A 20780-nucleotide genomic window follows, 5' to 3' on the forward strand; every position below is an offset into this window, starting at 1 on the left:
TTCATATGGCTCAATAGTACTTCTACTCATAGAAATCCATCCAAGAAAAATGAAAGCATACGTCCAACAAGAAGATTGCACCCAAGTGTTCATAGCAGCGTTACTCATAGTAGGCTGGAAACAGCCAGTAAACTGGAAACAGCCCCAAATATCCATCAGCTGATAAATGGATAAGCTAAATGTGGCATATCCAATACAATGGAATACTTCAGCCCAAAAAAGGAATGAAATACTAATATATGTTATATTAATGAACCTTAGCAACTTTACACTTGATGAAAAATCAGACACAAAAGATTACATGTTCTATGATTCCACTTATATGAAATGTCCAGGAAAGGAAATGTATAGAAAGAGAAAGCAGAGGTGCTGGAAGTGGAGATTGACTGCGGAAGGGCTGGAGGGATTTTTCCTTTTTCTTTTTTCTTTCTTTTTTTGAGTGATGGAAGTATATTCTAGAACTGGATTGTGGCAATGACTACACAATATAGAAATTTACTGTAAATTATTGAACCATGCTCTTAAAATGAGTGAATTTTACAGCATATAACTGCAATAAAGCCAAAAGGGGAAAACATTAAAAAATTTTCACTTTAACACTCTTAGTTTACTCTGAAGATTACATTGCATGTGTCTTTTGTTCTGTAATTCTTTTTTTTTTTTTTTTTAACTTTTAAATTTATTTATTTATTTATTTTATGGCTGTGTTGGGTCTTCGTTTCTGTGCGAGGGCTTCCTCTAGTTGTGGCAAGCGGGGGCCACTCTTCATCGCGGTGCACGGGCCTCTCACTATCGCGGCCTCTCTTGTTGTGGAGCACAGGCTCCAGACGCGCAGGCTCAGTAGTTGTGGCTCACGGGCCTAGTTGCTCCGCGGCATGTGGGATCTTCCCAGACCAGGGCTCGAACCCGTGTCCCCTGCATTGGCAGGCAGATTCTCAACCACTGCGCCACCAGGGAAGCCCTGTTCTGTAATTCTTAAAGGTAGTTGCCTTTCACCAAAAACAATAAAATCTGACTTGGTTCTTTGACATTTCTCTTAGCCTAAATTAAGAACATTTGGTTTCCTAAGAAAGAGGTTAGTGTCTTAGTAGACATATGTTAAGTTTGCTTATATCGTATGTATGGGATGTTATATATCCCCTACAAGATGTGCCGAATGTCACAGAGGCATATAGTACAGTTGAAACTTAACAGTACCTGCCTGAATTAACAATACTTTCTATTCTAGCTGTGAAGCAGCCTGATTGATACAAAGTTCTCTCAGTGCTGTTCCACTACTATTCAGTGTATCTTCTCTGTTTTGCTCTTGTCAGTTGAGCTTTGCTCACTGAGAGTCAGTTGTATTTGTTTTCAAGCTTGTTTATGCTAGTTGTATTTCTTGTTACATCATTTTATATTGTGTAAGTCAATAAAAGTGTGAAAAACAATAAAATTTGTTATTTGGCAAACTAGATTGAATGTTTTGGAAAGACTTGACAAAGGCAAATCACTAAATATTGGGTAATTTGGTAATTTATAAGACTGGAGTGGAAATTGTAAAAATCTAGAAGGCCTTTTACATTGCTTCACAGTTGTCTCTGGTCATTAGCCATCTTAATGAAACTGAAAGTAGACAGGCTAGAAATTTATGATGTATGGGTATATGTGAGAAAGACAGCATTGACTTCTAATCACAGGACTCATGTTCAAAGAAAAAGTCTTTATCTCAGTGAATGCTTACATGTTTTAAATTAAAATGTTTAAGGTGCTGGTGTGGTGTGTGTGTGTATGTTTAATAGTTTTCCTCTTTTACCACTTTAGCTAGCTAGTTACTGGTTTTGATTGCATTGGGTAAGAGTGATTCTGTATTTGGTACAGAATCTGTACCATAGAAATTTATAATCAAAATTGTAAAAATCAAATTTATAAATAATTTACTCAATAATTGGAGTGATTATTTTTTCTCATTGCTTCGTAAATTATTAGATTTATGCCAGTTTTTATTGAATGTGTTTTGTTTTATCCTGAAAAGTAAGCCAGAATCAGGATGGTAGTGGAGGGTGGGGAGTGTTGGACCTGAAAGTCATGAGAGTGAAGAGTAGCTTCAGTACATAGAAAACAGTGAGGCCATCGAAAAGGAGGAGGGATGCGGCCAGGGCAAAACTCAGAATTTACGATCTTGAGGAAAGAAGTGTGAAATTCAAGAATTTATTGAAGAGGTCATCAATGAAAATTTTGAACTTAACTGAAGTTGCTGTCAGGATTTGAAAAATGTGAAATAAAATGGAGAAAGTGAGCACCAACAATGCTAATAAAAGAGGAGCTTTCCTTGTAGCCATTAGGTATGTACCATTGTGTGAGATGAGTGAAAGTTGGAGGATAGTGTCTGTGAAGAGAGTGCTACTCATGGAGAATTTAGTAAAAATTGGCTAGAAAGGTGATCAAGACCATTTAATACTAATATGGTAGAACTTCTGTTCACGTTTACCTTGTATTTGGTGTTGCTTGTATTAACAGTGTTCCTTTAAAAGTTCAGAGATCACAGTTTGCAGTGAGTCTTACTGTTTTTGGATTACAAATGCCTTTCAGAATCTGGTGAAAACTACGGACTCTTTCCAAAATACTTATGTATGAACAAACACACAATAATTCAAAAATTTTGGGAAGTTCACAGACCCGCCAAAGCCCGGAGAGATCCTGGTTAAGAACAGAAAGGAATTCTGTCACTAATCCTTTTTGTGAATTAAGAACAGTAGTTTTATTTCAGTGTATTTTGGTGTAAATACAGATTTTAAAATATTTCACAAAGTAGGACTTTTATGGCCAATAATTCTGGATTATCTGTACTCTATTAAGTGAGACACCGGTAATCATGTTGGTAAGAACTTGAAAGTTAGATGACTACCAGTAAATGATCTGAAATGGCAGTAGCTAGGGGTGTTTTAATTATGTAATACTGAATGCTGCTCTATTATAAGCATTAGAACCTTTTAACATTTACCAGTAAACAGTCAGCTTAAGTCACATGCATCTGTATTTCATTCAGCTCTCAGTTTTACTTAATATGATCTTCAGGTACAGTATTTAAGAAAATAAGAACCATATTTGTGCATGGTATGGCTTTGGGGAGAAAGGAAGTTCTGCCTGCCTTGCTGTCTACCTTTCGCCTCTGCTTTCTGCTGACTTGCCTCTCTCCCTGGGTGGGGTGCTTGCTTTTTTCCTCCCTTTTTCTTAAGGTAAATGGGCAACCGCCTATAGCCGTTGTTTGTTTCAGTAGCAATTGTAAATTGTAAGGACTTACTATATATAACTTTTATATAACTTGGGAGGTACTAGAAAATTCCATGTTGCTTGAAGTGTTTCTCACCTGAAAAATTGACCACTTTTGGAATTTTATTTCCTTTATTATTATAACTCAAAAGGATTATTTTTATGTTCGCAAGAGTTGTACTAATGTTTATATTATGGTTTTGTTTTAACTGCAGGACCGTGTGTACGTACAACAAAATAATGTGGAGAATGTCTACAATTTGGGATTAATTATTTTTCGAGATCAAGTTGTACGTTACGGGTGTATTAGGGATCACCTACGACAAACGTTGTTGGATATGATTGCCAGAGAGCGGAAAGGAGAAGTTGTAGACCGGTATAATAATCTTTTTACTCTTTGGGTTTTGGTTTTTAGTGGTTATATCTTGAGAACCGATTTCACTGTCTTAATTTTATTAAAGTAAATTAAAGTTTGATTGTCCAGCATATTATGAAAATACTCAAAAACCTTATATCACAGTTAAACAAAGTTAGCTAGATTGTAACTAAAAAGCACACATTTATTTTTAGAAGAAACCATCCTAAGCTTTTATTTAATATACTTTTAAAAAGCAAATCGGCCATTAGTCTTCTTTTTGATTTTTTATATATTTTTTTTTTATGCTGGCTTTTTTTTTTTTTTTTTTTTGCTATTTGATAATATATTTTTTTCTTCTGTAAAAGGGCTTTTGGCTAGCATTTATTTTTAAGGTCTTTGAAGAAAAAAATGTTGAACATAGTCTAAAATGACTAAGAACTCTTGTACCCCTTTTGTTAAGTCGTATTCCGCCCCCCCCCCCCAAACATTGTTGCAGTGCCATTTTTGTGACACTGCAGCCAGAGTGGCTTGAAACATGCAAGACTGCTTTCTTTGCTTCTTTGTATTCAAAGCAGCTGTTAGAGGAAGACTTGTAAAGTTCTTTTTATTTCATCTTTGGTGCTTGGTCAGGATTGCCCCAAAGCCATTTGGTGCAAAAAAATTATATTGCCTAGGAGCAACTGTGCGTTGTACCCATGTCGAGTGCTGTAGACTCCCTCTCTCCTCCCTGCTTCCTGATAGCCTGTTGATTCTTTTTGCGCTTTTAAGTACACAGGAATATTTAGTCATTTTAAACATATTTTCTTCAAAAATCCTAAGTTACAACAGCATGAGAACAACTTGAGATAAATAGCTGTGCAGTCAAGGTACGCTTTCCAGTTAAAATTACTCTAAATCTTTATGTTATAAATTAGTTGCTTATGGAAGATTGGTCACTTAGGTTAAAAAACTTGCTCTGAAAGTCTTTCTAGCTACTTCTGCTGCATCTTTTACATGAATCTTTAATGTGTTTTTATTATCAAGTGGTTTAACTTCTTTTGACAGAGGCGCAATAAGAAATGCTTGCCAGATGTTAATGATTTTAGGTCTCGAAGGACGATCAGTCTATGAAGAAGATTTTGAGGCTCCTTTTTTGGAAATGTCTGCAGAGTTTTTTCAGGTAATCAGTGAAGATATAAATAAATACTCTTTTAAGATGTTCTTAAAATTACCGAATATAGTTAGTAATTTAAGCATTTTGACCTTTTTGTACTGTGGCCCTTTGGGGAAGAGGGTGCAAATTACACCCTTCAGCACACCTACCCCACAGTCTCACGTTCCAGTGAAGGAACTTTCTGAAAATAAGTCAAAGAGGTTGGACTTACACACGTGATTTTTAAAAAATTATATGTATAAAATATATAAACTTAGAAATAACCTTAAATTTTATTATATTTGTATGTTACTAACTATTTACCATAGATTCACAGGCAGTACATCACCAGTGAAGTTTCAGTATTCAGGCTTTTTGGTAATATAAGTTACTAGTAAAATAAATATAGATATATGCGTGATCTCGTAAGGCATATATATGTCTTAAAAGCTGTTGATTAGGAAATTAAAAGTCAGTAAGTACAGTTGATAAAAATTTGCAGCAGTATATACAACCCCAAATCAACTACGTTGCTGAAAGTAAAGCTAAACCAGTACTATTTTGTAATGAAATGATAACAACAAGGACTGAGTACTATGACAAATGATAAGACAATATGTATAAGGTCATGATAATCAGACATTCTTCCTGAAAGCCTCAACTATCTGAGCAATTTATAGTAGGAGCTTTGTAGTGTTGCTAAAGTAGACCTTACTGGTCTTACAATAGCTCTACAGTGCGTCATTCATAGAAGCCATTGGATGAGTATAGAAGTAGACTCGGGGGGTTTCGATGTCCTTTGGACTGGCGTATCCCCCAGGCCGCTTTTCAGAAATCAGCCTGTAGCCATCAGGAAGCCTTGTGTGGCCTGTACTGGTGAGCCTGGACCATACTTCATGAACTATTAATTTTATAATGTAGGAAACAGGCTTTATTTTCTGGTAACACAGCAACTACTTCTAGATATTTTTGGCAACGTTTTTGACGTTTGCATTTGTTTTAATTACCTTCATTACAGTATAGAAATACCAGTAGATGGTTATTGTCAGGATCCCAAAGTGTGTTGCAGTGGCATATGTATACATCTGTGTGTATATATAAAATACAGTTTTAACAGGGAAGTGACGGTCTCACCAAGATTTTTGTTTGGTGTGTTAATGTTTATTCTTAGAAACTTGATTATTTTAAACTGCTTTTTTTTTAACATCTTTATTGGAGTATAATTGCTCTACAATGTTGTGTTAGTTTCTGTTGTACAACAAAGTGAATCAGCTATAAGTATACATATATCCCCATATCCCCTCCCTCTTGAGCCTCCCTCCCACCCTCCCTGTCCCACCCCTCTAGGTGGTCACAGAGCATCGAGCTGATCTCCCTGTGCTATGCGGCTGCTTCCCACTAGCCATCCATTTTACATTTGGGATAAACTACTTTTTATTAAGAGAATGGGAAATGTTATTAAATTTTGTACATAATTTATATTAATACATCTTCTATTATGTAATTCTTAGATATATTTGTTAATTTTACTATGAGATTGAAGTCAATTGAGCCAACATTTAAAATTTACTGGAATTTCTCTAAGGCTGGTGTTAGAAGACAAGATTAATAGTTACTCAAAAGCTCTATTTCTCAAACTTTATATATATTCCTTTGAGAGCGGGAGTGGGGTGGCAGGAGGACTTTAGTAACTACCAGTATGCCAGCAAAACTGTATGATAAACATGATGAATCTTTTTAGGCATAATTTTACAATAAAACAAATCAAAGAAGAATTTCCCACTCTCACTTGGGGTCAGATGCTTCATTCTATACTTTTGATCTTCACTGGCGTGTGCTTACTTTTTCTGCTATTTGGAATACACTGGCAAAGTCTGAAAAACGCTGCTTAAGGATAATGTATTAATTAAGTCTTATGTAAGTAATGCTTTAAAGGGTATAATTCGGACTATATGAATATATATAGTAAGACAGTATATAAAATGTTAATAGTGCTTGGGATATTTAGTTTGGTTTATGAGAAACTGTAGAAACCCAGTTAAAAGCAGAAGCACATTTTGCTTCTGTGTTTTTTTAAAAAAAAATCATGCTTCTTATTTGCAGATGGAAAGCCAGAAATTTTTAGCAGAAAACAGTGCTTCAGTATATATAAAGAAAGTAGAAGCTAGAATTAATGAAGAAATAGAACGGGTGATGCACTGCCTTGACAAATCAACTGAAGAGCCAATTGTAAAGGTGGTTGAGAGGGAACTCATTTCCAAGCACATGAAAACTATAGTAGAAATGGAGAATTCGGGGCTAGTACATATGTTGAAAAACGGAAAGACAGAAGGTAAGTGTTAGCAGTTGAGAAATAATTAAAGTCTTATTGTTCTACCAGGTTCTCAGTATTTTTTTTTCTATTGTAGTTTATGAATGTCAGTTTTCAAGAAGTTGTGGTGTTTGTCATTAATTTATCACTGTTGTTACTTTACACATATTAATGAGGATTTTAGATATTCCTAGTGAATCAAGTGGCTTTTTTTTTTTCTTTCATCTTAAGTCTCCTCACTTTTTGTTTTTCTTAACCCAAAAGGTAAGTTTAGGGACGTCCCTGGCGGTCCAGTGGTTAAGACCCCGTGCTTCGGCTGCAGGGGGCACAGGTTCGATCCCTGGTTGGGGAACTAAGATCCCACAAGCCACACGGCGCACCAAAGGGGGGGAAAAAAATAGAGTAGAGGAGAAAAAAGAAGAGCTTAAAAAAAAGAAGAAGATTAATATTATTGATGAGGTCAATGATCTCCTCACCTATTCCTGTACTTTATATTTCTATAGCAGGGTGTTTAGACTCTTCTTTCCCACACACTCTCCTGTAGTTTTTGTGATTCTTTCACAGTCTGAAGTTCCAATCTTAAAATTTTTGTAAGCATTTCTTTGGGAGTTAGTTGTGGTAAGGGTACCAAAAATGCAAAAATATTTGTCTTCCATGTTGACATATTTAGATAAATTAGTAGATTGGTTTTGGGAACTCTTGTTATAGACTGAAAGAGGAGAAAGGAGAATTGCTTAAAAGTAAACATTTTGGAGATAACTGTAACATTTACTCTTCTTGGCTATTTACCTGATTTTCCTAAAATGTTATTTTGTAACAAGTACTCTAGGAGAAATTATAAAGAATAGTCATGTTGTCCTCCTCCTTGATTTCTGAAGGTTTTCTTTAAAACTATGACTGGATAAGTCACTGATACGGTATTAAAAAATAAACAAATTTGGTGCTCTTAGATGAAGTCTTAGCAATATTTTAGCCATGTATTTCTTATAAAATAAATACATATTGCCTGTTGGGTCATGACATAGGTAGGGAATAGAAAAAAATTTTTTTTAAGTTAATAATTTAAAAGGGAGGATGTACGAGAAGGGAAAACAACGATGGTAGGCAGAGAGGTTGTTCCATTCTTTCTCTAGTGGAATCTTTTCCTTGTGTTTTCAAGTGGTTATATTTCTATATATGTGCTAAGTTCCTAAAAAGTTGTATGTAAATTTGTTGTTTTTATTAAACTAGAGAAAGTTACTTTTTAAAAGACCCTTCTGGTAAACCTTTTTTATAAAAGCAAAAAGCAAAACAAAAATGATTTTTAAGGATGTTTGTCATGTTTTCTAAAATAAGCTACTCCTGGATGCCTATGGTCTGTCAGGGATTGGCAAGCTTTCTTTGTAAAAGGCCAGATAATAAATATTTTAAGTGTTTGGACCAGACAGTAAACTACTCATCTCTGCTGTAATAGTGAGAAAGTAGGCATAGGCAATAACACAAACTAATTAAACTTGACTGTGTTCCTATAAAACTTTGATTTTTATTTTTCAAACATTTAAAAATGTGAAAACCATTCTTAGTTTGTGAGCTGTACAAAAACAAGCAGCGGGCTGTAGTTGGTCCATGGGCTATAGTTTGATGACCCTGATCATAATGATCCCTGGCAGATAGGACTTTATGAAAAGCATTTTCCTTTACTTAAAATGAGAATCTATCCTTTTTTTTTTTTTTTTTGATTTTTTTTTTTTAATAAATTTATTTATTTATTTTTGGCTGTGTTGGGTCTTTGTTGCTGCGCGTGGGCTTTCTCTAGTTGCGACGAGCGGGGGTTACTCTTCATTGCGGTGCGTGGGCTTCTCATGGTGGTGGCTTCTCTTGTTGCGGAGCACAGGCTCTAGGCACGCGGGCTCAGTAGTTGTGGCTCACAGGCTCTAGAGCTCAGGCTCAGTAGTTGTGGCTCATGGCCTTAGTTGCTCCACGGCATGTGGGATCTTCCCGGACCAGGGCTCAAACCCGTGTCCCCTGCATTGGCAGGTGGATTCTTAACCACTGTGCCACCAGGGAAGCCCTCAATTTTCTAAGGTACTGTTTAGTTATTGAGTTAATGCTTTCTTAGTCACCTTGGGTGGGGGTTGTTGAGGAGGGGAGATGAAATGGGCTTGGAGATTAGAGGCTAGGAAATGTTTGATGGGGAGGTTGTTGAGCATACCTGAATTGTAACTGTAACCTGCATGGAGACTTGTGTTAAAGGCATTAAGTATACCTAACACATGGCAGGTGCTTAATAAGTGCTTAAATAATGGAGTATCAGAATAGCCACTTACCATAGTTTCTATTTAGTACTTAATGTTCTCCACAACTAAGCAGCTTTCTGTGATTCTAAATTAAATTTTAAAATCATGGCTTCAGTTTTCCTGGCTTTCCACTAGAAACCTAATTGCAGAATATCTTTAATTATGCTAGGCCCTCCTCATGAGCAGTATGTCAAGAATACGTCAGAGACACAGCTTCACCATTATGAAGCCAAATATCTCATAAATCAGAAAGTGAAAAACAGTTTTTTCCCACCATGAATGGAGGATGAGTTGGATTGATAATTAAATGCAGATAACATTATGAAATTAAGTTTGAATGGTATCATTTTATTGTTTTATGAAGTGTATACAGAAATAATGATATTTAATTTTTGAATGACGCATATTTTTCATTTTCTCTTTCACATTCTCCACTAAGCCATACATTTATATACAGTGAATTACATATAATGAAAGTGTATTAATTTACATACTGTTAAATATACATGCGACTAAGCAAAACTGTAACAGCATAGGAACAAAGTAGACAAAGTTGGGAACTATTTTGTTAGAGGTATTTGATATGCCAAGTTTACTGTAGTATATATGTCCATAAATTATTGTCGTGTTTGTAATATTTGTTTTTAACATGGGAAACTTGGTTGTAATTTATAACAAGTGTGAGAAACTATAAGATTTGCTGTTATTTTGGACATATATTATTGATGAAAGCACTTTTTAATGAAATTTGCTTTTGAAAGTCACTGAAACAAATTTTGAAGCCCTTTTTGTAAAACTTGTGTCCAGGTATCTTTAAAATACATACAACTTCAGTTTTAGGATCTAAGTTGCTCTTATAAATGTAGACCAGGGTGGGCAAATTATAGCCTGTCTGCCAAATCTGGCCCACTATCAGTTTGGTTGAAAAAAAAAAATCAAAAGAGTAGTATTTCATTACACATGAAAATTATATAAATTTTAGATCTCAGTGTCCATAAATCAAGTTTTATTGGAGCACAGTCATGCCCATTCACTTATGTATTATCTGCAGCTTCTTTATGGCTACAATGGCAAAATTGAGTAGTTGCAAAAGAGACCATATGGTCCACAAGTTTAAAATATTTACTCTCTGGTGCTTTACAGAAAACAGTTTTCCAGCCACTGATCTAGAAACTGCTAACTGTACTAACTCCATATTTAAAAGTTCTCGATCATAAAGCCTTTTTATATCATTGTAAAGTTGACACTATAGCCTCCCAGTAAATTCTTATTTCAGAGATACATTAGATGTATGGAAAAGCAGTATTTTAACTCCACATTTTAATCTTGTAAAAAATAGAGTCCAGAGTTTTCCTTCTAAATAAAAACAATGTAGTGAGATAAACCAATTTTTAAAATATACATATTGGCTTAGGTCAACACCTGGGAAATATTAGGGATTGCTCTGAGGAAAATATTAAAGAATAGGAATTTATGCTGTAAATTTCACATGAATTTTACCATGATGTGTAATGAAATAAGTCCTAATATATTTAATTTTATTTGCTGTCATGGCTGTCATTTGAACTTTTGAGATAGATATACTTAAAGATTATCTGGAAGACTTTAATTGGTTTTTAAATTTCTTCCCTATTACATTAACTGCCAATTATACCACAGTTAAAGTTATCCTTTTGATAGTTGTTTTGCAGTATTAACTAGATTCTAGATTAGAATTATATAGGCTAAGTTATGTAGGAACTCAAAACTGCAGTTTTCATTTTTTGTGACTCTTTATAATGCTGTTTGGACATCTCTTCCATGTAAACTAAAATTTGCTATGACATTTTATTGATGCTTTTAAAGTATCTCATCTGTATCTCATCTGTATTTTGTAAATTGCAATAATAACCATTAACTAGCTTTTTTTCCCCTGTTTTCCTGGGGTTTTTTTTTTTTTTTTTAAATAGTTTTTCATGTGGTCAGCAAATGATCATAATGGAGAAATAAGCTTCTTTAAGTATCGCAAATCACCATGAACAGAGATTCAAATTTCTTTTCTTAATTTTTAATGTAGCCAATTTGTGTGTTCGTTCTGATTGCAGACCTTGCTTGCATGTACAAGTTATTTAGTCGTGTGCCAAATGGTTTGAAAACGATGTGTGAGTGTATGAGTTCCTATTTGAGGGAACAAGGTAAAGCCCTTGTTTCTGAGGAAGGAGAAGGAAAGAATCCCGTTGACTATATCCAGGTAAGTAAATACAGAAGATTCTCTTTATCATAAAGTAATTTTGGCAAGTGCTAAAAAGGTGACTTTTACAAAGCTATGTAGTATGTATTTCTCACTTAATTTTTCCAATGGTAAATTAATTTGTGTAATCCTAAATATTTTAGAATTTTGGAAAGCATGTACATTTATATCAGGGATACAAACTCAAACACTTCTTTTCATTTATTAGCTTGTCTGATGAAGAAGTCTTTATTTAAATAGTCTCAAGAATGAAAGTTCTACTTTTTTGTATGCTTTAGTGTTCATATACTACCTTAGTGTGTTCAAGAAAAAATAACTGTGTTTTAGTGACTTTTTGGTTCAAGATATTTTGCTTTCAAGCAGTACGACAAATATGCTCTCAAGTTTTTCGTATTTTAATATAAATAAGCTTTCTCTATGTATTTTTAAAGCTAATTTTCTCTCAGGCTCACCCATTCAGTCAAGATAGAGGAAGGTGGGGAGAAAAAGTGAGGAGAATCTTTGGTTCATCTTTAATAGAATAATACATAAATGGAAGATAGAATACTTCTCTCACCACTGACATTTTTAACAGGCTTAGATACAGGCTTGAAAATAGCAATGTAGAATCAGTAAGTTTAACACTGAATGCACACATTTATTACCAGCAAAGTTAAACGTACGTAGTTACACATGTATTGTTTATAGGAAAGTTATTATAATGTATCCTAAGTTTCTTTGTTTTTATTTGGAAGGGCTTATTGGATCTGAAGAGTAGGTTTGATCGCTTCCTCCAGGAATCGTTTAATAACGACCGGCTCTTTAAACAAACTATTGCGGGTGACTTTGAGTATTTTCTCAACCTCAACTCCAGGTCCCCTGAATACCTCTCATTATTTATTGATGATAAGCTGAAAAAGGGAGTCAAAGGGGTAAGTATTAATGCATTTGAAAATATATTAAGTTTTATTTGTAGATATAAAATTAGGAAATAAAATATAAAATTAAGGAATTTTGTAGCTATAAAATTAAACAGTCCTCTTTTTCTATGCTTAAATGTGCACTGTGATATTTGAAAGGATTGTTTCAAGTATTTGAAATGGTCACAAAAAGTACTTTGACATTTCACTGAATGTGTAACTGGCATCAAAAACAACTGCACATCCATAGACTTGAGATTGTGAGGGTTAGATATGCTATAGAGATAATAAGGAACTAGAAAACAGCTATCCATGTGGCACATAAAATGTTGCTTGCTGTCACCTGGTTCTGGGGGTTATGTATCAAACAATACTTGAGTGCCAAAAATTTGAAGACACAGACTAGAATAGGTATCAGAAAATAGTTTGAAAGCATATATGGAAGCTCAGTTTCAAGCCTTTATAATATACCTGGGATCTTGGAAGCTCACTACAGCACAGAAAATCAAAATAAGCAGATTGTGATCACACATAAATTGGTCTTCTTGACTCCATCTTGGGATTTGTGAGACAGGAGGGCAAAGCAATAAATAGGTAGCTATAACAAAGAAACAAATAAGAGAAAGATTACTAAGGGCACCAAACAGAAAAGACACAGCTGAGTAGTCTACCATAGTTTTTAATATAAGCTTAATACAACCTGCCACAGTATCATCTTGCCCTTATTTAAAAGATTAGGGGCAAGAGGCCTTTTCACTTTTGGAATTATAACAAACTATTACCATTCTGGTTGCACAATTTAGATTTTGACTGAGCTTATATAAAAATATCTTGTCTTTTGGCCATGTAAGTTTCTGCCTAGATACTATGCAAGGGCATAGTAAAATTCTTTTATGTGATTAAAATTTCATTTCTTCTGTTCTCAGTCATCCTTTAATCCAGCCATGTATCACTTCATGCCTCCCTTTCAGAGGTAGCCCACTAGGGAGTGGAACTCCATTCCAGCCCCTGATTAATGCTGCACTAGATGAGGATTTAAGAGTCGTGCTACTAGATGAAGTAGGAGGCACTTTCTCGCACTAGATCCCTCCTCCTGACATATCTCAACCAGATGTTTATGTTTGTTATCAAACAGTGTTTTTAAACTATTGATGAACTGTGATGCTGTTTTTGTAGAACTAAAACTGTGTAATTGTTAAATTGTCTTTTCAATGGTTTGCAGCTAACAGAACAAGAAGTAGAAACAATATTGGATAAGGCAATGGTCCTTTTTAGGTTTATGCAAGAAAAAGATGTATTTGAACGTTATTATAAACAACACTTGGCAAGGAGACTTCTCACAAATAAAAGTGTTTCTGATGACTCTGAAAAAAATATGATTTCTAAGTTAAAGGTAAGGTGTATTTAAGATGGAATGGAGTGCACCTAACTAGTGATTATCACATAATTGAACACAAGCAACATGTGACTGGAAAATACTTAATTGATTTAAAATACTTATTTCTATGAATTAATAAAACTAGATTTTTTTTTTTTTTTGAGCAGGCTGTACTTAGATTTGTTCAAGTTCTGGGACATTCACAGTGTGCTGGAATTTCTCTTGATGTGGCAAATACATTCATTCATGGAGATCTGGGGCAGGATTAGTACAAGGGAAACAATAAAGGGAATATCATCATATAGTTCTGTTTCACAAAGTGTGGTCCACAGACTACCTGTACCCATATCACCTGATACGGGTGTTTCTTGTTGAAAACATAAGAGTTCTGAGCACTACCTTCAGTGAGGTTTATGGGAATCTCAGAGTCTGGGAATTTGCATTTTAAAATAAAATTCTTGGATTAATCTTAATCACACTGAAGTTGGTATCCACAGACATAGAACAACTATTGGAAAGATTTAGGAAGGATGACAGTAACATGAAAGAGTTTCTTTGTACATTTTCTAATAGTAAAATCCATCATTTATTTGTATATATTTGTTTTTCTTCCACAGACTGAATGTGGATGTCAATTCACATCAAAACTGGAAGGAATGTTTAGGGATATGAGCATCTCAAACACAACTATGGATGAGTTCAGGCAACATCTACAGGCAACTGGGGTAGGATTCTTCATTAATTTCTACTTATATAAATGTGTTTATGTGAAGTCTTTCGTAATGGGCATTTTCATCCATTCAGATAACTGAATTGCTGGTGTTATTTATTTTATTTTTTTTTTAAAACTTTTATTGGAGTATAGTTGATTTACAATGTTGTATTAGTTTCAGGTGTACAGCGAAGTGAATCAGTTGTACATACCATATATCCACTCTTTTTTTTTTTAGATTCTTTTCCCAAGAAAAGAATATAGGCCATTACAGAGTATTGAGTAGAGTTCCCTGTGCTATGCAGCAGGTTCTTATTAGTTATCTATTTTATATATAGTAGTGTGTATATGTCAATCTCAGTCTCCCAATTTATCCTTCCCCCCACCCCATGTCATTTCTTTAAATGCCATTAGTGACAACATATGTATTGTCTGTGAGTGCTTTAAAAATTATTTCTCCCATATAACCTCTTTTTCTAACTATTAATCTTAAAATATTTTTTCTTATTCTTATAAAACTTAGTTTATCTTCCCCACTTGAAGGAATGTACTGAAAATTTAATAAATAGTGATTCTGCTGTTATAACCATTTTTAGGTTAGGGAAAGAATACCAGGCTTAGGGAAGCTTACTGAGTTTTAATACTCTTCCTTTTACTTTACCCCAGGATGGTGCTATCTTAGAATTGTTACCTGATTTTCCTGTGCGTCAGTATTCTTATTTATCTGAAATGTCAGGATAAATGGGCCTGACATCCTCAGGGTCGGTGGAGGGTGAACTGAGTATAAAAATGCTGATGCTAGTGTGTTATAAATGTGGTTTTGTATTGTGATTCCCAGAAGGCAGTAAGCTGCAACTTACATGGCCTTGGAGTCCAGTGGGGTTTTGTGAAGATTCAGTGGGGTTTAATGAAGTTCAGAATTTTCCCTTCTTTTTTTTTTTAACTGTTTTTCAACTGTAACTTTAAGTTTAGAGAACTCCAGATTTTTTCTTTAAAGTTTTCTCTCTCAACTGACCATATACTACTTCATAATTAAGACATGTCACAACCATTAAAAAAAATTGGAGGTCTTTTCTTTGATATTTAAATATGAGATTATCACTTCTGCTGGTCCCATAGTCTCATCACAAACAAAATATGTGAAAATACCTAATTCTGTAGAAATAGACATTTATATATATTAAGACATTCTGACTCAGAGGGACTTCTGTTTCCTCTTTGTTAAAAATAGTTGTGTGATTTGCCTCGGATGTTTATAGTGGAGAAAGGCTGAGAGCAGGAAAGATAGACTCTGTGATAAATAGAAATTTGAGTGGGCAGGGACTGAATAATGTGATTATCCTAGATGTTTTTCTTTTTTAGATTGTTCAGAGATTTGTGCTTCGTTCTGTCTAATGCATTGATAAAATCATATTTTCATATGGTACATTTTTTGGTTTTTGTTTTTTTTTTTCTTCCACTAATGTTACACATATTAAGAGCTATGAGGAGATAAGCTGGTCTGAAGGTCTGAATAAATGCTGTATTGAAACCATGTAAAGGAATGTTCCTGGATGGGTCCAAAACCCTTACTATTTTTTTAGCTGTCTAATTACCTTATCTGTGGTAGTTGAAGGCCTTTTGATAAGGAAATTATGGTCTTTATTTACTCTCGACCACTCTCTTGCACTTGTTTCATTTAAAAAAGAGGGAATGATTGTTCAACGTGATAATTTCATCAGATTGTTTGCTTTTGTTATTTTCTATTGTTATGAAGTTTGTGCATTTTCTGTTCTTTCATTTTGATTATTCAGATATATCCTGCACTTTATGGTGGAATATTTGTTTCATAATTTGTTAACCCAGTAAGTAGAGTACTTATCAAGATGCTCAAAGTTATATATCTGCTCATCTGTTTGCAGCTTTCACTTTGTAAGGCCATTATTTGCATGCAATTATTGGCTATTTTGTAATTGTTTAAACTAAGCATCTTAAGCTTTACGTCTCCTAAGCCTTAATCTTCATTAGAAAGATTTGATGAAAAGTGACAGAGGAATCAAAACAAATCTTGAACTTTCTGAAATCTTGGAACCCTTTTAAAACATCATCAATCCTCAGATAATTCTCTGTAACTTTCTTAAAGGTTCTTGGCCTGTTTAAATATGCCAAGAGAATGACTCTTCTGTTTACTTTTAGAAGTCATTAACAAGTACTTTTCTTAAAATTCTAAATACTTGTGGTATATTTTATTTAGACAAGTTGTATTTATTATGCTGAGGGAAATTTAAGTGTTTGTGCATTTTTTCCTGTGTTGTACTTTTTTAATGGGGATAGGAACAGGAAAACCACCTTGCTATCATATTTCTGTTTATTTATATCAGCAAATCATATCATATCCAGACAGACTTTTCTGGTACCTCTGTTTCTGTGTACTTGTCCCTGTCATGTGCTATCTTGGAAAATAAGCTGAGTGGCTTAAAAATAATACTAAGAGATTTAGAAAGAAAAGGTCCAAACCATTGGAGTAATAGTTCCTTGAGGTTCTTTCTTTTTCTTTTTCCTTTTTTTCTTTTTAATAAATTTATTTATTTTTGGCTGCATTGGGTCTTCCTTGCTGTGCTTGGGCTTTCTCTAGTTGCGCTGAGCGGGGGGCTACTCTGGCGTTGCGGTGCGTGGGCTTTTCTCATTGCGGTGGCTTCTCCTCTTGCGGAGCACAGGCTCTAGGCACGCGGGCTCTAGAGCGCAGGCTCAGTAGTTGTGGCGCACGGGCTTAGTTGCTCTGCAGCATGTGGGATCTTCCTGGGCCAGGGCTCGAACCCGTGTCCCCTGCATTGGCAGGTGGATTCTTAACCACTGCGCCACCAGGGAAGCCCTCTTTTTCTTTTTTTAATTTAGCAAATAACTCATTGTTTCTGTGCCACAAGCGTTGTTCTAGGCACTGGTTATACAGCAGAGAATAGACAAAAATCCCTGCCATGATGGAGCTTACTTTCCAATCTGGGAGACAGATGATCAACAAGATAAGTAATTACATAGCACCTTAGCTGGTGATAGGAGATATAGAGGAAATTTGTGTCAAAGAAGAGTGGTCGAGGAAGGCCTCCTTTAAAAAACGACATTTTGAGGAAAGCCTTGAAGGTTAGGGAGCAAGACGTGTGGAGATATGGGAAAAGAGATGAAAGACTTCATTGTCTTGGGTGGATTGAACCAAGTTGTGACCCCCCCTTCCCAATTACAAGTGTACAAACAGTTCTCAGCCCTTCTCCATTCATCATCTAAGAGTCTCTGCAGTGATCATCTCTCCTATGTGTCATGTAAGATTTCTAGATTCAATTTCTTTAAAATAGAGTAAATCATTTATTAGATATTTATGAAGAAATCTGAGTGTGGAATACTTCTTGATATTTATAAACTCGTTTTTCTCTTTAAAGAATTTCTATCACGAAATCATCCAGGTTACATAAAAATGGAATAATGGTTTAAAACAAGCTGTGAATGTCAATAATAAAGATAATATTCCCCCCTTTAGAATTTCTGTTGATGTGTTTTATTTTTGTTTTCTTAAAATTGTAATTTATTTTTTAAAAAAAATCTAATTGTGATGGTAATGCTAGCATATATTTTGTAGAGGTAGTCAAACATTATGCAAATGCTTATAGAGCACCTGCTGTGTAGAACTGGATCTAGTGTCCTATGCAGAGGTTGTTAGAATGTGAGCTACATGTGAAAACATGGAAGTTTTGGTCAATATAGTTGAAATGTGACTGGGATATTAGAAATGTGTTGTTTCTGTGTTAAGATGGTAAAAATGTTTAAAAGCTGAGATGAAAATTCTAGAATAATATTCTAGAATTTTCCCTAAAATGATACTGATATGGCCCCTTGACATTTTATCTGAAAAACATCTTGAGGGCCAAAAACTCTGTACTTTTCAATGACACCAGTAAGACTTTGTTCATATGCTAGGAACTTTGATCAGTATTGTAAAGTCAGCATCTTAAGCAATAATTATAAATGTGCCAGGATAGTTAAAATTAGGAAAACATTGGATGAGTGTAACTTTTAAGAAGATGTGTTTTATTTGCTGGATGTTGGATATGGAGATAACTACTTTGATGACTCTAACACAGTGTCTGTATGGAACAGATAACACATCGTAGCTAATTAGGGGGGTACGTTTTCTTCTCTTTTCCACAGGTATCTTTAGGTGGTGTTGATCTCACAGTTCGGGTGCTCACAACAGGTTATTGGCCCACTCAGTCAGCCACACCAAAGTGCAACATCCCACCAGCACCAAGACATGCTTTTGAGATATTCAGAAGGTAAATGTAGATCGAACTTTGTATTTGTAAGTACAAATTATCCAGAATTGAGATAAATTTGAGCATTCGTTAGTGTCCCCAATTGAAGAGGAATATACTCTATTTTTTTAATCTCATGTTATCCTTTATGCATTTAATATGTAAGGATGAATTGCATAAACTTTTCAGAGGAATATCAGTGTGCTTTCTTCAGCATTAGTGCATGGTTAGGAGTATATTTTGTATTGTTGATGTTTGACACTAGCTTGGGGTGACTTGCTTATTGGGTTAACTATGGAGAAAGGTGGTCGTATAAACAGCGGTGGCTGAGCAGCAGCCAGGGGCAAATAAATGTCCTGGTAGAAAGTATGTAGTGTGCTACCTTCATCACTTACTAGCGAGCTAAGTTTCTTAGGTCTGTTTCCCACCCAGCCACCCCCGCCCCTTATTTAGGGTTTCTTTTCTGTAAAAAAAAAAATTGGAACTGAACTTGATTCCTAAGGTTTTGTTTAGCTTTTGAAGTCTCCCTTACATATATGTTTGTTAAGGGTTGGTAGTTTATAATTTCAAATATGTAAATTACATGATTCTCAAAAACCTGGTTTGATTTGCTGAAGGTTTTACTTAGCCAAACACAGTGGTCGACAGCTCACACTCCAACATCATATGGGTTCTGCAGATCTCAATGCCACCTTTTATGGACCAGTTAAAAAGGTAAATATTAATAGTTTGAAGGTATTTTTATTAAGTAACTTAAAATTAGTCTACAGAACTGATTTGTGATTTTTTGTTGACTTGGATAAATTATTTATTTCTTTTATTTCCTTACCTGTTTCAAATATTAAAAAGAGGGAAACTTCGGCTTTGATTTATTTATTTCTGTTCCCTTACTTGCTAACTTCATTTGACAATATGAAGACTATACCAGTAGCCTTCCTTATGGAATAAATAATTACATGTTTTATTTATAAGATTAGATTTGAGATAATATTGCATAAAATAATGGATTTGAGGGCATACAAAGCCATGAGTCCCTTTTCAAAATTCTCAGTCTCCTATAATCCTTATTTCCAGTAAATTGAAACCGGGAAGGCTAACACTTAAGATTTGTGAAATGTACAAAATATTGCTAAAGTGATTATTTAAAAATTAACAATACACTAGAGAAGTGCCTTCATTTAAAGAAGTAATTGCTTTTTTATATGTAAAATTGTGAGGTTTAGAGTAATAGTTTACTTTCATTGCTTGGCATAAATCAAATCAGGGTCATTGGCTTAATATGGCAAAATAATAAAAAGCTTCTAAAAAACATTAAAAATACCTAAGTTGTCATCTTGGCAGCAAATAACAGTTTCATTAAATATTTTAATTAAAATCTTACTTGTCACTGTAACACCAAAGTTTTTTTTTAATATTGTTGAAGATGCCTATATACATGTTCTAATTTTTATATTTAATTGAAGTGGGAAATAGTCCTTAGAGTTCAGTTAGTTGAATAATGTTTGATACTATTATATATTTAACTGTAAGTGGGAAGGTCAAGGATACATACTAAAGAACTCAGCTTTTTTTTTTTTTTTTTTTTTTTTTATTTATTTTTGGCTGCGCTGGGTCTTTGTTGCTGCGCGAGGGCTTTTCGCTAGTTGTGGCGAGTGGGGGCTACTCTTCGTTGCAGTGCATGGGCTTCTCATTGCGGTGGCTTCTCTTGTTGCAGAGCACAGGCCCTAGGCACATGGGCTTCAGTAGTTGTGGCACGCGGGCTCAGCAGCTGTGGCTCACAGGCTCTAGAGCGCAAGCTCAGTAGTGGTGGTGCACGAGCTTAGTTGCTCCGTGGCATGTGGGATCTTCCCGGACCAGGGCTTGAACCCGTGTCCGCTGCATTAGCAGGCGGATTCTTAACCACTGCGCCACCAGGGAAGCCCAAGAACTCAGCTTTTAATTATTGCTTTCTTTCT

The 20780-nt window shown here is 34.8% G+C and overlaps 1 protein-coding gene across 2 annotated transcripts in view; it reads left to right on the forward strand.

The window, feature by feature from the left end:
- The window catches only part of CUL3 (cullin 3), a 97673-nt gene that overhangs the window by 55012 nt on the left and 21881 nt on the right, over nucleotides 1-20780 (forward strand). For both annotated transcript variants that reach the window (XM_068544339.1, XM_068544338.1), the window contains 9 exons: nucleotides 3465-3625; nucleotides 4652-4766; nucleotides 6843-7071; nucleotides 11411-11556; nucleotides 12291-12467; nucleotides 13678-13848; nucleotides 14451-14558; nucleotides 18722-18846; nucleotides 19443-19539. In XM_068544339.1, coding sequence (XP_068400440.1) covers nucleotides 3465-3625; nucleotides 4652-4766; nucleotides 6843-7071; nucleotides 11411-11556; nucleotides 12291-12467; nucleotides 13678-13848; nucleotides 14451-14558; nucleotides 18722-18846; nucleotides 19443-19539 — 1329 coding nt within the window. The remainder of the gene's footprint in view (nucleotides 1-3464; nucleotides 3626-4651; nucleotides 4767-6842; nucleotides 7072-11410; nucleotides 11557-12290; nucleotides 12468-13677; nucleotides 13849-14450; nucleotides 14559-18721; nucleotides 18847-19442; nucleotides 19540-20780) is intronic.

Source organism: Eschrichtius robustus, chromosome 5, assembly GCF_028021215.1.
Source record: "Eschrichtius robustus isolate mEscRob2 chromosome 5, mEscRob2.pri, whole genome shotgun sequence".
Classification (NCBI taxonomy): domain Eukaryota; kingdom Metazoa; phylum Chordata; class Mammalia; order Artiodactyla; family Eschrichtiidae; genus Eschrichtius; species Eschrichtius robustus.